This window comes from Hipposideros armiger, unplaced genomic scaffold, assembly GCF_001890085.2.
Source record: "Hipposideros armiger isolate ML-2016 unplaced genomic scaffold, ASM189008v1 scaffold_145, whole genome shotgun sequence".
Taxonomy (NCBI): Eukaryota; Metazoa; Chordata; class Mammalia; order Chiroptera; family Hipposideridae; genus Hipposideros; species Hipposideros armiger.
Genome location: NW_017731495.1, coordinates 662,062 through 677,186, shown reverse-complemented (window position 1 = coordinate 677,186; position 15,125 = coordinate 662,062). Strand labels below are relative to the sequence as shown.

At 44.3% G+C, this 15,125-nt stretch overlaps 1 protein-coding gene across 9 annotated transcripts in view; it reads right to left on the bottom strand.

The window, feature by feature from the left end:
• MPPED2 (metallophosphoesterase domain containing 2) overlaps nucleotides 1–14,145 on the bottom strand; it is a 187,466-nt gene extending 173,321 nt beyond the window's left edge. For 2 of the 9 annotated variants that reach the window (XR_002124892.1, XM_019650701.1), the window contains exons 1-2: nucleotides 13,747–14,145; nucleotides 7,945–8,194 (exon numbers count right to left, since the gene is read on the bottom strand). Coding sequence is in view for 8 of the 9 variants with exons in the window: in XM_019650701.1 (XP_019506246.1) it covers nucleotides 7,945–8,072 (128 nt within the window). In the remaining variant the exon portion in view is untranslated. Of the gene's footprint in view, nucleotides 1–7,944; nucleotides 8,195–9,549; nucleotides 9,572–10,340; nucleotides 10,560–11,838; nucleotides 11,995–12,165; nucleotides 12,887–13,470; nucleotides 13,554–13,632; nucleotides 13,670–13,746 lie in introns of those variants that run through there. The other 7 variants (XM_019650708.1, XM_019650705.1, XM_019650704.1 and 4 more) reach the window with 7 other exon arrangements.
• Between the last annotated feature and the right edge of the window lie 980 nt (nucleotides 14,146–15,125).

The following is a 15,125-nucleotide window of genomic DNA, read 5'->3' as shown; positions in this document are numbered from 1 at the left end:
GTGGGAGACTTAATTTTTTTCTTGATTTCAGTTATAAGCCTTCGTGCAAATCACATTTTAAACTAAGTGTACAATAAGTAAACGGTTTGAAACTTGGTCTGTAGCCCAAATACCTAAAACAAAATAGTACAAGTGAGCCACTTTTCTTAGCCAATCAGCATAAATGCCAAAATAGCCCACCGCAAGATGGGAAAACATATTTTTCCAATCCAAAAATTATCAAATCTTTAAGCTAGAAGGTTTCAGAGACTGTCTGCACAAAGAAATAAATGTGTTGGAGTAAAGTCCATGTTATGATGTAGGGCCCTGCAATCTTTTAAGGAAGCCATGGCCAACAGAGGAACTTCAAGAGTGGTTTAATTCTCACTTGGAATTTTAAAGCTTAATAATATCAAGTACTGAAAATTTACCTGTTTACTTTATTAAATGGTGTTAGTTTTTCTTTTACTTTTTGTTTTCACTAGTATCAAGGGCTTTACTATTTAATATAAAACTACACAAAAATTTAAACCAACTAGAGGAGCTTATATTCTTGATTCTTGGTAAAGAAGAAAAACATGAAAAGCCTGCAAAAATGCATTTTCTTATTTGCATAGAGTTTACTCTTCTACAGAGGCAGAAATTAGAAAAAAAATCTTCAAAGCAAAATAGAACAAAAATATGCAGACCCAAATACTGCAAGGGCCAATAAATCCAACAGAGTTTCCTCTTTGCAGAGTTAGTGTTTCTACATAGACAAAGCCTCCAAGTGTACTTTTTACATTAAAAAAAAAAAGGCAGACTAACATGGTGGTCTGCAAAAGTATGGTAGTTTTGTCTGTACTGATATTGAAATAATAGTCTGATCATGCCAGGACAGCTACTGAAAAATCTCGTTTTCATTATGCCATGAAACTCTAAACAGGAAAAAGCCATGGGAAGGGAAGAGCTAAGGAACGCAATACTGCAAAGGAGTAAAAAGAAATTGATGGATAGATGCTCTGAGACTCAGTGAGCTTTTTCTCCTCTTTGAACACAGTTCAAAACTGCCTAGAGTTTGTTACATAAGGCTTTGTAGATTCAGTAGTACTAGCTTTGTTTTTATATCTTAAAATCTACATCTTTATAAGCTCTAAAATCTCAGAATTAAAATTAAATATTTCTCAAATACAGACTCTCTATTATATTACTTCCTGCTTAGCTTGCCTTGCCATTTTGTGTATTTTTATCAAAACATTTCCATGAAAGAAGTTTAAAAAACAACAACAACCTGTATTTAGAGCAGGAGATAGATTTAATTCCTAAGGAAAGGTGATCTGATGGTTTCCCAGTTTCCGGATATGTGTATCCATTAAGTGTGGCCACACTTTTCCCTATGAATCTTTATCTCTATAAATGTAAGTATTTCAGAATTTGAAATCCAGGAATACCATACTACAGAGAATCTACTTTATTTGTCACTATTGTTTACCCTCCCAGAGAGTTAAGTAACCAACCAACAAACAAAAAATACTATTCAGTTATGCAACATCCAACTATGGTTCTAAGAATAAATCCATATGGAAAAAAAAATCTAACTCTAGGTTGCCTTTTTAATGCTCGAATGCAAACAAAGAAATCTACAGAATAGGAATAAAGTCAGCTCTAAAATGAAGTTGAACTGTCACGGACCACAAGATCAGTACCCTCAGGGAGTGTATAGGAAAAAGAACTTATTTTAAAAAAGAAATGAGAGAGGAAAAGAAAAATACCCTGTGTTTATATATGAGTGCAAACTAAAAGGGCCATTCAGCATCTCCATGATGAATTTCAGATTGAAAACATTAACAAAAATTATGGCCATGCTAATGTGCAGGCCAGTGATAAATTTGTAATGAGAATGAGAAAGCGGCTTACCAAGAGAAAAATGTTTAGAATTCCTTTTTTCTTTTTTTCTTCCAAACAGCTAATGCAGCCCAGCTCCGTAGCAAAGGATGAATTTCTACCTTGGTTAGTCAAGTTAGCAGTTTTCCAGAGCCCCAGACATTCATTCATTCATTGATATTATTCTTCCTCTGTGTGAGACTTAGGGGTCATTTTCCCTCCACCATATCCCCATGGGGTCTCCCTATTACATTCTTTCCTACAGAAGACGACTAATGATGAGGGATTTGTGTTCTTAATTTCCAATAGACAAAAGAAAAGATAAGAACTAGAAATCCGAGACTGGCATTGAGAAGCAATGATGCTAAGGAGCATCAAGCCCAATAGGTGGTAAGAAACTTGAACTCCAGAGAGGCCCAACTTGCTAAGGATCATGGACCTAATTAATGACCAAGCCAGGCCTAGAATCCAAGTTCCCAGAAACATTGTCAAATGGTGTCCTACAGTCACCCATTTATTTACTGACACTGTATAATTTGGGGCTTCCAAAAATGAATTTGAAGACACTTCTTAAAAACGTCTCCTTCAGGTACAGGATTAAGAAGTAGGCAGTGTTCTTGGCACTGCTCTCATCTCCCCACACATGAGCAAGTTGAATTACATTGAACCAATGAACAGCCTTCGGTCTATTCCTTGATTATAACATAAAATACAAGAGTGTGTCACTCAGGGAAGCCAGGCCCAAAGAAAGATGAGCAGCAGAGTGGGCTTTTAATGCAAATCTTGCATACAAAAGCAGAAGGACTTGTAAAATTATATTTTTATCATTTCTTAAAAAGTGTTTTTATCGTGAAAGTGTTACATAAAGATAAAGCATATAAAATAAAATGTAAAAGTATTACATACATATAAAGTATATAAAAATAAAAATTAAAAGGCCTTTACCCAATACTCCCTCCCCAAAATTTATTTCCCAGTTTATTCCCTAAATAATCACCAAATGTTGGTATTTATCTTTCCACACACTTTTATTTATTTTTTTCGACCAAGCAGCACCATTCTTTAACACTCTTCTGTAACTTTGTTTTTGTACCTACGGATAGCTAATACAGCCCTGAAACCAACAGTTACTTCCTACCACATAAGAATGAAACTTCTGATCAGACAGAATCCTATAAGAATGTGGCATGATCACCCAAATACCCTAAACACTTCAGATCATTTTTGATTAGCAATGTCCAAGCAAACACTGACAGATGCTGTATAATGCAACAAAGCAACAAGATCACAAGTTGGACCTGTCAGGTTTTATGCCACCAACCAGTTCTGAAAGGAAGATGACAACATTTATCTCATGCTCACCAGCAAATGGACAAGACCATAAATATTATCCAAACATCTATCAAGTGTTATCTATCAGGCACTATATGTCATATACATGATCTCATTTAATGCTCACAACCATTTTAAAGGGTCCTTAAACCCATTTACAGATGAGAAGACTGAGATTCAGTAATTTGCCCATCACCACCCAGCTAAGCCAATAATTGGTGGGATCAGCGTTTGTACAGAAATATCTGATTTCAGACCACATTCTCAGCTACCATGTGAATATTGTCCTCATTCTCCAGCCCAAGCATTGCCCATAATCAACCCTGGTTAATTATGGTTAACTCTTGATGCTTCTGTTTTAAGCACAGCCAGGTGGGGAGCCTAAGACACTGGTGGAGGTACTAGGCCCTGAGACCAGCCCAAGTGGAGAAAGGTCGCTGTGATACCCCAGAGAACAGCCAGGCAACATTCAGATCATGGGATTTTTCCTCCTCCTCCTCTCCCCCCTCCCTCCCTGGCCCCAGGACTGTCACACTGTCACTCCCATGGAGTAACTAGAGGTAGGTGAGACACTCCTAAACTGTCTATGATCTTGACAGACACCAAAAAGTCAGGATGCATGCCAACCCTGACAGCCAAAAATTCCATCCAGAAAACTTTGCTGGACAAAACTTACCAGGGAGGGATTTTTCTCATTTATTCATTTATTTATACTCTACTGATTTTCAAAATAAATTGACACAGCTCAAAATAAAAAACACAAAATCAATAAAACAATCATTAACGATAACATCTAACATTTATTGGGTATAGATCACGTACTAAGGTACTCCTCTAAGAGCTTTACAAGTAATACTGCTTTTAACCTTCCCAGCAACCTTTTGAGATAGGTACTACTATTATCGCCCACATTTTATAAATGGAGAAAAGAAAACACAGGGAAGTTAATATATTTCCCCATGGTTGGTTATACAACCAGGTTTTAAATCCAACACTCTGATTCCACTGGAGATGTCGACCCCCATGCTACACTGTCTCCCAAAAACAAGTATAAAAGAACCAGAGCTAAAATTCCAAGGGTGTTGACAATCGAAGATACGGACAAGCAAAGTGACTAAAACTGAAAATAAACCTTGATTTGTTGCTTCCTAACAACCAATCCTTAGAGACAAAGGTGAGGAATTTAACCTTTGTGAGGATGACCAGCCATCTTGGTTAGTGTGGGACTAAGGGGTCTCCCAGAACATGAGACTTTCCATGTGAAGACTGAGATTGTTGGATGCCCTACCCAAAAGGCCTCAGATAATTAAAAACATGCAAAATCTTTACAGTGTTTTCAAATCTACATTGGCTCCTTGAGTACCTCCTACCACCATCATTAAATAAAGATACTAAATAATTTTCTCAACAGCCTTCTCAGGAAGATGAAAGGGTTGTAGAAAAATGAAGCCCTGCTAATTGTTGGTTTTGAATCATCACATCTATTAGTGTGTTCAAGAGTCCGGGTAAGAGGGGCACACAAATTCTAGGTTAAATTCTGCCCTGCCAACTCCAGCCATGCTTTAATTTTATTTCTCAAGGTCATATAGGATTGCTTTCTTTAACAAAAAAATATTCCCAATGTCATAGGCAGAGATAGGAGCCAGTGGTTCTTAGAAAACTCGGTGGTAGCCTCATCAGAACTCACAGGTGAAACCAAAGTAAGAGAAAGCAGTAAACCTCTTACAGCCAGTTGAGCAACAATTATGAAATCGGTGATGAGCTTCGTGAAGATGGAAATCAAGTCTTATGTATCTGTGTTGCCCCCACAACACCACCTTGCAAATTAGTATTATCTTAGTTGCAATCTTAATCTTAGTATGTCAGAACTAAGAGATCCATAACTATTATTTGGTATAAATGTTTACAGAGGAGTAAACTGAGACCTGGAGAAGGGAAGTAAATGGCCCAAGGTGAGTCACAAACCTGAAGTGAGACTAACTGAATTAAATGGAAAGTGAGCTATTCCTTAATTAAGGTGACAAAACCCCAACTAGGCTGTATGAAAGAAAACAACAGATCACTTAAGGGAGCAGGATTTTAACTCCAATCCAGGTGATCTGTCCCGGGTCTTCACAGACCTCAGTTTAAGTGAAAAAGGAAAACAAATGTTTTAAGAATCCCATGCAAAACAAATGAGCAACTATTCAAGTGGAAAAGACAGAATATCCTCAGGGACAGGAGCAAAGCTCTGCATGACATGCTGAAAATTTCAGAAAAACTAAGAAATTTTAGACTAAATATTTTATAGCTATTTTTCAACCAATTTAAGTTTCTATTTAGACTAAAGGCAATCCTTTTTTTTTTAATATAACACAATCAAATTTCACCAAGATACTTGAACGCCTAGTATGACCAGCCATTGTGCCAGGACCTCAAGCACAGAAAAGTAAAGACGAGATAAAGGTGAGCCGGTATCTTGACGATAGAGAGGCACCTTCATGCAAACTCACATAATGTTAAAACAGCTCAGAAAAACTCCAGTGAACATCTCCAAATCTCAAACATAATTTCCTCATCTCAATGCACAATCAAATCAATAGATGGATCAATCAGTCATTCAATCAGTATTTCTGAGCACCTGTTACTCTGCTCAATCTCTGCCTTTAAGAAACAAATGATGAGAGAGAGATACAGAGGGAGACAGAAATAATAATGGAGGTAGTATGGCATGCCCCAAGTGACTAGGGCATCGCGTTGGGGGACGGGGGGTAGCACAGTCAGTTTGGACTGGGAGAGACAGAAAAGGGGTTTCACAGGTGTAGAGGAGCCTGAACTGGCTGTGAGGCTTTTGGTGAGCAGAGCATAAATGTGAGTGTCTCCGATGAGAAACAGTGAAAGCATATCATCAAAATGGAAAGGCTCAAAAAGGCAAGCTGGACCCAGACCATAGAAGAATCCTCTACTCCAAGGAGCTGTCTAGGCTGCCACTGCAAACCCCATTTCTCAAAGCCTTTTTTTTTTCCCCAAAAAGGTCTAATTTGATCCTTCAAACGTTTCATGGCTAGAACTAAGAAGATCAGTTCTCAAGTTACCTGATTTTTAAAATATCTCTGTGCATTCACATTTCACAAGTGGAATCTTAGGACCACGAACAAGTGAAGACTAAGCTGAGATGCCCTATCAGTCACTTTCCAAGGAATCTGGGGCAAAACATACTTTCCTTTGCCTGAAAAGAGACAGAATCCACAAAGTTCTCTTTGCAATTCTTTAATACAAAACGCCACCCCAACAAAACAGAGCTCAAGGTATCTTAAGTCCATTTTCACAAATTCTATAACATACTTGAAGAAAAAAAAATTATTAGAAGTAGAATAAAAGAAATATTTGAAATAAATACATAAGTACTGTTGAGAAAAACCATCTTAACAAAAAAAATTCTTATTCACCTTAAAAACCTTTCCTTAAAATCATGTTAGCAATCTTTCATAATCATGAATATATCCTGAATTAAAGAAAGTATATAATTCTTAGAAATAGTTTAGCCCTAACCATTTGGAAGGATGTCTTCCTCTTTTTCTTTTTATCTTTCCCCCAAAATCCCATCATAGGTAATTGAGTGGCTCTATTGAATATCCCTGCAAAGTAACCTCCTAGTTTTTACACTAATACACCCGCCGTCAAGAGAAGATCTTTTCGTTTTATTAGAGTTTCTAAACTTGAGGGGGGTAGAGGGGAGGTTGGGGGAGGGAAGTCCTATTTTTTTTTATGCCCAAATAAAACAATTACTTAAAAAAAGAGCTTGCTACTAGGACATGCCCTGAGTTCAATTTTGTGAGGACTGGCAAAATCAGTCAACAGAGCCCTAACCTCCTTTTCTCTCTTGACTATACAATAGTTTTCAAAGAGGTTCAGCCCTACTATGAAAGACTCATGTTAGACATTGGAAAGTCTAACAGAGAATGGGCACCAGGCCTTGAATAAACAGGGGGGGATGGTGACCTTTTGCCCCGTCTTCTGAAAGCCCAGCACATCCTGTATGTAGCAGAGGAACAGAAAAAAAGCTGGTGTGCATCCAGGTGCTGCAAAATCCTCGCCTCTGGATTTCCCCCACACTTTGTTCCTTAAACAGTTTAAACCGCAACAGGACTTCAATAGTATTAGGGAGTGAGAGAAAAGTACAATTCCTGGAACCAAGTGTTCCTCCGTCCCTCAATCCTTTGTTCCCCATATTGTTTGAGTCCTGCGGCATGCAACACACGTTCCACTAGCAACAGGCAAGACAATGGATTGAGCAGGGGCTGAACAATTAGTCCCAATTAGGCCTATTTCCCAGTTGAATGTAAAGGGGGAGTGGGGTGAGGTGAGGGAGAAAAAAAAAACCACAGAAATTTTCAAGAAATATTTCATCATGGAGGCAAGCAACACAATGGAAAGAAAATTGAACTAAGGGTCAGGAGACTCTGCCTAAAACTTCACTGTGTGGCATTCAGCAAATACCTTAACCTCTCTGTTCTTTATTCATCAAATGTGGGCAGCCTACCACCACCCTTCAGAGGCTCTGAAGATCTAATGTTAAATTGTGGTTGAAAAGACTCTGAAAATTCAAAGTGTTACACAGATGTAGGAGATTCCTCCGAGCTGTGTTTGAAACCACAGACACACATCTGTTTTGCGAATCATATACTTTTTATTCTCCCTGGCAGAAGTCATTAGTGACTTTCTTGTTTTATTTCTCTTTTCTTGATTACTAGTTGGTTTTTTTCTTTTACGTTCATGAGCGATACTTACATATGTACATGTGGCGGCTGGAATCGGCTCTGGTTGATGTTGTAGTGCGTGAAGGCCTGGGTGGGGTTAGAGCTGTACTCATCCACAGTGATGGTAACTTTGCCTTGAGAGGGAACCCCATGTGCCATCCTTCCTCCTTTATAGGCATGAGCAACTCACAACTTTCCGGAGCAAAAGATGGAAGCAGGCATGGTGCGTGTCAGCCAACCTCTGAACCCAAGGATCTACTCATCAATACCGCTGGGCGTTTCTGGAAAAAAAATATATATGTATACAATGAGAACAAAGACAAAATAGGGTGTTGGTAAGAGACATCAAGTGTGACACGGGCACATGAAACTGGTTCACAGGAAAATCTTCCTCTGTGTTGTTGCCTCGTGGATACAACCTTTTCCAACTCTCTACCCTGCAAGTGCTTCTGAGTGGACATGACACTGCAGATGACACTGCGGGCTGCTAGCAAATCATGTCAGTGGCATTCAAACTAAGATTTCCTCTTTAATTATAATTATGGCACTTAACATGAATTACAGAAGGGCCATATCCACAGTTGCCATGGTGTCGAACTATAAATGGTTTGTGCTCAGAGTGGAGACTCTTCCAAACCTTCCCTGCTAATTGGAATATTTGGTCTGTACAAAGTTGGTGTCATATAATAATTTGGAATCTCAATGTTTAACACAGCCACATAACGCAATGACAAATGTAAATTTAAAATGCTCTGCTGGTAACAATACTGGTGTGTACCTATGCTACACAAAACACACATGCACATGTTGCACATAATTTTTTCATTCACAAGCAGTTCCCAAAATACATAGGTACTCAACGCCTGGGATACATATGCACGCCACTCCAGCCCCAAACTTTATGGCGAAGCAAATCCTTCTTGCTCAATGTGATACAATTTCTTTAAAGACTACCGTCACTCAGGGGAAAGTCATACACGTCCAGGCTTGGACCACCACTTTGGATGCATTCATTACCGGTCTCTCTTTGAGCTGGGAGGGAGTAGTAAAGGAAGGCGGCCATTATATCTACGTCCTCATTCTTGCTTGCTGCTGCAGAATTCTCAATAGTTGGCTTCACACTTTTTTTAAGTTTCCATTAGTGTGGCATCTTTTTCTAAATGTCAGTCTATGATTTGCTGCACTGAGTTCAGAAATGAAGGTATTTATTTTTTTAGCAGGTGTGCAAAGACTGAGGAAAGCGCACCCCTGCATCGAGGCTGTTGCAATTGATCAGTGCTGCAGAGAGGCAGCAGCGGGTGGCACAGTCCTTGGGTAACCCTGGGGTAACCCACCCATCTTGCTTTAAGTGCTCCACAGCAAAATACGTTTGCCGTGTGCACCATTAAGCTCTGGAGTGTTAGCTGCTATCTCAAATAAAAATATTTAGAATAATAAGATTAGATTTAAATTTGGCATGAAGCACCTTAAATATCAAGCAAAAGGCAGATGGCCTGCCATAGGCCATTTATTTTATTATTTTACAACCCGGGGCTTGTGTAGTCCTCCATATGCTGGCTGGGCTAAGACATTCCACCACGTTCTACTCAAATCATTGCCTTCTTCATCTCAGCGAAGCGAGCTAAACAACACCCACCTTGCCTGCATTCCTAATGTACAAAAGCACTGCCAACAGAGGAATCCCTGGTGCGCTGGCATTTTCAACAAAGTCTCACTTTGGGTTCTCTTTCTTCTTCCTGACTTCATGGGAGGTTTGAGTCCTTCCTTTAAGCACCAGTTGATAGACAACCAGGCCAGTAGGATTAACGAAATTAAAATCTTTTCCTGCTCCTCTGATGTAAAATAGCTATAAGAACTGCTTACAAATCATAATGTAGCAGTTTTCATACCAAGTTTGCAGCTGTTTCCTTAATTTCCCCCCACAATTATATTTTACTGTTATTTTGCATAACAGTAAAACACAACACCTGCTTCAAATTGCAGTCCTGTTCTAAGTACTGTAATTCTCTTTTGAGACACAAAGTACCAAGACACTGCTGAAGCACAAAACTACATAATTGCGCCACGCTGAAAAGTAAATACAAATGAAAACATCTTCCTGTTATAGAAATGACTGTCATTAAAAAGAATGTTAGCCATCAAAGCACAGAGGAATAAAACACACATTTTTCAGACTGCAAGAACTTAGTGTTTGCACAAATTAGAGAGTGGTGTAAAAATGACATGGCAGTTCTTATGTTCCTGCCATCAATGTCTATTGTGTGAAATACAGAACATTAAGAAGCGAAAGAAACAAAATTCATGTCTAGACCATCATGACCTCTCAGTAACCATCTCTGCACCAGGTGCCAGAAACAGTTTAAATGTTTTTGGAGAAAACTCACTAATTAAACTAAGCAAAACGGACTAGAAAGAAAGCATACATACCTATTACGTAAATATCTAAGCAGTGACCTAACAGAAGTTAGCATTAGACACTCCACTGGAAGCCTAGGAGAGGCAGAACTTAGAAGGTGATCAATTCACACCCCTAAGTGATCCACTGTATCGGAGAGTCAACGTAGGATTGTCTTTTCTGTCAGGTGAACATCTGTGTCCCTTTGCACCTTTGCCCCAGCAGGACAAACAGAACATCTTTTCATCAGCAAGCACAGGCCCCTAGAACTCTGAAGGGCTAAATGGGTGGCTGGCACTTCATTTGAATTCATCTTTACCATGTTCTCTTTCAAATGTTTTATCGAAACAGTGCACCTGCAGCGTCTATCTTCTTTAATCTGGAGTTCTTTGAAGAAAATGTCAGACTGAGGCAAAAAGCTTCAAAACTTTCACAGGAACCTTTGCAGGCGAGTCAAGAAAAGGCTTTTTTTTTTTTAATGCTATGTTCACCCCCACTCACATCACAAAATGAACATATCCTAAGAATGTTAAACCACACCAACATGTGGTTAAAACCTTTTTTTAAAAAAAAAAACCTCACAGACAGGACAATGGTCCCCTCCTCTAACCCGAGAAATCTGAAAACAGCGTGAAACAAACAGAACAGTATGCTGCCTAGAACTATCAAGAAGCTGCATCACCTTGCTTCACATTTTTAGGCAGTGAAAGCTTCCAAATGATCAGATTTTGGAGTGTCTCATCTTCATCACACTTATATTACTTTTTACATATAATATTGAAAGTGACCAGTATTCTTTAAAAAATTTTTAATTTTATACTTCAACACATTTGCTCCAGAAAGCAAAGGAATATAGCACTAAATGTCAGGAATTCTAAAGAAAAATCTAAAACGGACTGGCACTGCCAAACGTTTACATTGGTGCTCGTTTGATTTTTCTCTTAAAAAAAATTATATGAGCACATTTTGCATTTCCTAGACAGCAATCACTTCTGTCCCTTAAGCTGTGCAACGTGCAATGTTTTTTTTCTTTTTCAAGGAATCTAGTTGGAAAGCCTTTTAAAGTCGGTTGGCAATGAAAGGATTAAAAGCTGAGGAATTAAATAACTGTCTCCATCTCCTAAACACCAGTCCAATTTACCAAAAGTTTCAAAGCAACAACTCATGACCTCTCTACCCGAGCACCGCACGGCATAGCCTATGAGAAGGGGGCCCGCGATTTTGTCGTTTAAACAAGGATGCTCATTTTATTCACTTGCCCTAAGAAGATCGCCAGAGCGCCTGTCCAGACTTTGGAACTCGCCTGTTCCAACTCCGCCAAATTTCGCTCTCCTCCCTCTGCCGCACAGACCGAGTGATTTGTCAACTCCCGCCCCTACCCTTTTATGTCCACCTCCAGTTACTCATCCCTGCATCCCGGAGCGATGCTCACAAACCTTCCCGGCAGCTTGTCTGCCAGGGATGTTGGAGGGATGCACAAAGTTCCACGTGCCTCTGTCCACATAGCGCCCTCCCTCTCGCCGCACTTACACCTGAACTTGTCTCCAGCACTGCGGACACCCGGCTGGCACATTCTTTCGGAGAGGAAGGGCAGGACTTTTCTCCCGCGCCTCGGGCTAAGCGTCGAGTCTATATATGGTGGGGCGGGGGGCGCGGATTTCTCTACTTTGGATTGGTGTGTTTGTTTTAAATCGGGGGTGGGGGTTGGGGAGGGCTTCACCAACTACACACACACACACACACACACACACACACACACACACGAGCGCGCGCGCGCGCGCCCTGCCCTCCCGGCTCACGGCCGTCTCGTCCCGGCTACAGCTCCCCCTTCCTTCCTGGAGCACCAGCTCGCCTTACTCGTTCAGTCCCCCGTTGCCACTGCCGTCGCCGCCACCGCCGCCGCCGCCGCTGCTGGCACTGCTGGCGCTGGCGCTCGCGGCCCCCGGCTCCGCTGGGCGCCTGTCTTTCTTTCTCTCCCTCTCCCCCAGCCCCGGATTGATTGATGACCACTGGCGGCCAATGGCTCTGACACCGCGCCATCCTCGCAGAGGCATCGTAGCCCCACGCCCCCGACGTCAGCCTCCCGGGCGTGTTGGCATCTCTGAACCCTCAGAGCGGAACCCGCGCCCGGAGCCGCGGCCGTCGCTTCCCGGCTCTTCGCTGGGCAGCAGCCCGGCTGCTTCCCTGGAGCAGCGGAGAAAGGAAGGGAGGGAGCCAGCGAGGGTTGGAAGGGGGTGTGGAGGCCACGGATTCCCCCCCCCACCCCCGGAAATCTTTTCTTTCACTTAAAGTTTTGTTTGTGTTTTCCACCCTGACCTGTTTGTGTTTGTTTGCAGCATCTCCAATCAATTACACATTTTTCATGACCTGCATTTGCACTTAATTTGGGATGTGTTGAAGGGGACGTAAATGTGCTCTAAATCTACCCCCACTGGGACATCCTTAATTTCTTTTCTTGCTGTAGATTCTAACCCCCTCCCCAACTCCAGGGGGGGGAGGGGATGCCCCCTTCACCTCCTAGGCCGCAAAACCCTGGAATTCAAAGGCTCCACAAAGATAACCCTGTTACATGTAAATAGCAACGAACTCCTGCCTCTCTCTCCAGAAGAAATCCGGCGGCAGCGGTTACTTTTTCTCGCTGCTCGTACCCCGCCGCCCAGCCGGAGTCACTAGCTCGCTCCGCAGGCTGCGATCGTGAAGACCGGAGACGGCAGAGAAGAGCGAGGTCTGGGCGCGGGGTCAGGGCGAGAAAAGCGCGGCGCGACAGCGGCGCGCGGGCGCGGGCGGCCCCGGGGGCGGCCGTGGAGCGCAGCCCGAGCACAAAGCTGCGCGGCGCCTTCCCGGCCACCGCACCTCTCTCCGGCCGCCGCGGGCGCCCGGGGCTCGGGCCAACACAATGCACCCGGGCCTAGGCCGGGGCGGCTCGAACACATAACCCCGGGACTTTCTAGTAAACAGCTCGCCGTGCCCTCGTCCCCACCCCCATTCCCGCCACTTGGCTTTGGCCGCTGCCCCTCGCCGACACCCTCTCCTCCCCTCCCAAGAAACCCCCGCGGAGGAGGGGGCGGGGACGCGGGGACCCCGAGAGGTCGGGGGGCCGAGGACTTGGGGGGAGGGGAGAAGAGCAGAGGGGCAAGATGGGGAGCGGGAGGGAGACAGCACCTAAAAAAGAATTAGCTTTCGCTCGGGGGTAGAACAGAAGCCCTCCTCGGGTTCCGAATTGCCCGGGAAGTGTCCGCTCGCGCGAATGTCAGGGGCACCGGGGCAGCCGCGGTCCGCAGCCAGGGAGCCCCCCGCACGCGCCTCTGACAAGGCACCTCTCACCCGGGCTCCGCTTTGTGTGTGCATTTTTTTCCCTTCCTCTCGCGCTCGGCACCCGGCGCCCGGCCTCCTCCTCCCAATCCTCCGCCCTCCGCCTCCCTTCCCGGGGCGGATTACCTTTCCCGGGCTGCGCTCCGGGTCCCGGGGATGCCTTCAGCGCCCGGCAAGCAGGCGATCCATCGCGGAGCCGGCGGGAGGCGCGCCGGGGGCGCGCGGGGCTGGCGAGGGGCGCGGGTGGGCCAGAACCTTCGACCTCGGAGGTCCCGCGGCGGGCTGGGGCGGGGGGCCGGGGGCGCGGCGTGAGAGGGAGGCGGGGGGAGAAACGACGAGCGCAACCTCGATCTGTGGAGAGAGCGAGCGAGGGGGCGAGGAGAGGGAGCGAGGGCGCGGCGAGCCGGAGGGAGCGCGAGCGGTGCAGTGACAGGGACTGCCACTGGGGTCAAAGGAGCAGAGCTCCAGGAAGCAAGGCGGTCGGAGCCCCGCTCCTGGCGCGCTCCCCAGCAGGACCCCGCGCCCCGGCGCGTCGCTCCTGCCGCCCCGGCCCACTCGAACCCCCGCCGGCGCCCCGAGGCCCCGGGGTTGCAAGAGGAGGAGGGACCTGAGGGCGAGGCCGGCAGCCTGCTGGTGCTCCCGGGTCAAGCAGGCGGCAGGAAGCTAAGCAGCAAGTTCATCATCATGAGTGTGATCAGCGTGAAAATGACAGGGGACCGCGGAGGGGGTGCTACGGAGCCCCAGGACAATAAAGGGAGTTTTCCCTCCAAAGGGGCGTCTTCTGCAAAGAGAACATCCAGCCCCCCCAACCCACCGACCTGTCAGGCGCTGTATGAAGTCCTGGCACAGCTCCAGGGCGCAGAGCTCGCGGCTGGGGCAGGGCAAGGGGCTGGGGCACTCAGCTCAGACCAAAAAAGGCGACCCTGGGTCCCCTCCCATCTGCTGAGCTTAGGCTTTCCTGGGGGAGAGCTATGCACCCTTTCTTAAGCCTTTCAACTCACCAGACACACACCCCTTTCTCTCTGTAATGTTGTTCCTGAGAAAGAAAAGGCCAACCCAGCTGATAATCTTTTCACCTCCATGAATTATGTACGGCAGGTTCAGGATAGGGAGGTGAGGAGAGGCAGACTCTTAATTGTTTTCATTTTGTCTTTGGGGCACATTTCCCCCAAAGATAAGCCCTTCAAAAACGTTTTAAAAATCAAAGTTCGTACCCTTTTCTCTGCTACTTTGGATAATGGGGAGGGGGGGGGAATGTTTTCAGAATTATATGCAAACGACTTAAGGAAAGGGAAAGCCACTGAAATGCTAGAAGACAGAAGACTAGGAAGAGAAGGCTTTTAGAAAACTTGGTTGGCAAGGCTTCCCGTGAAAGATGAGGTGGCCCTGTGATGTTATGCCATTGTCGGAGCTGAAGGATTTGGACGGCAACCAGATCTAATTCCTTTCCAGGAGTCAGACTCAAAGATCTAGGCATTCTCCAAAGGAAAACCCAATGGATGTGT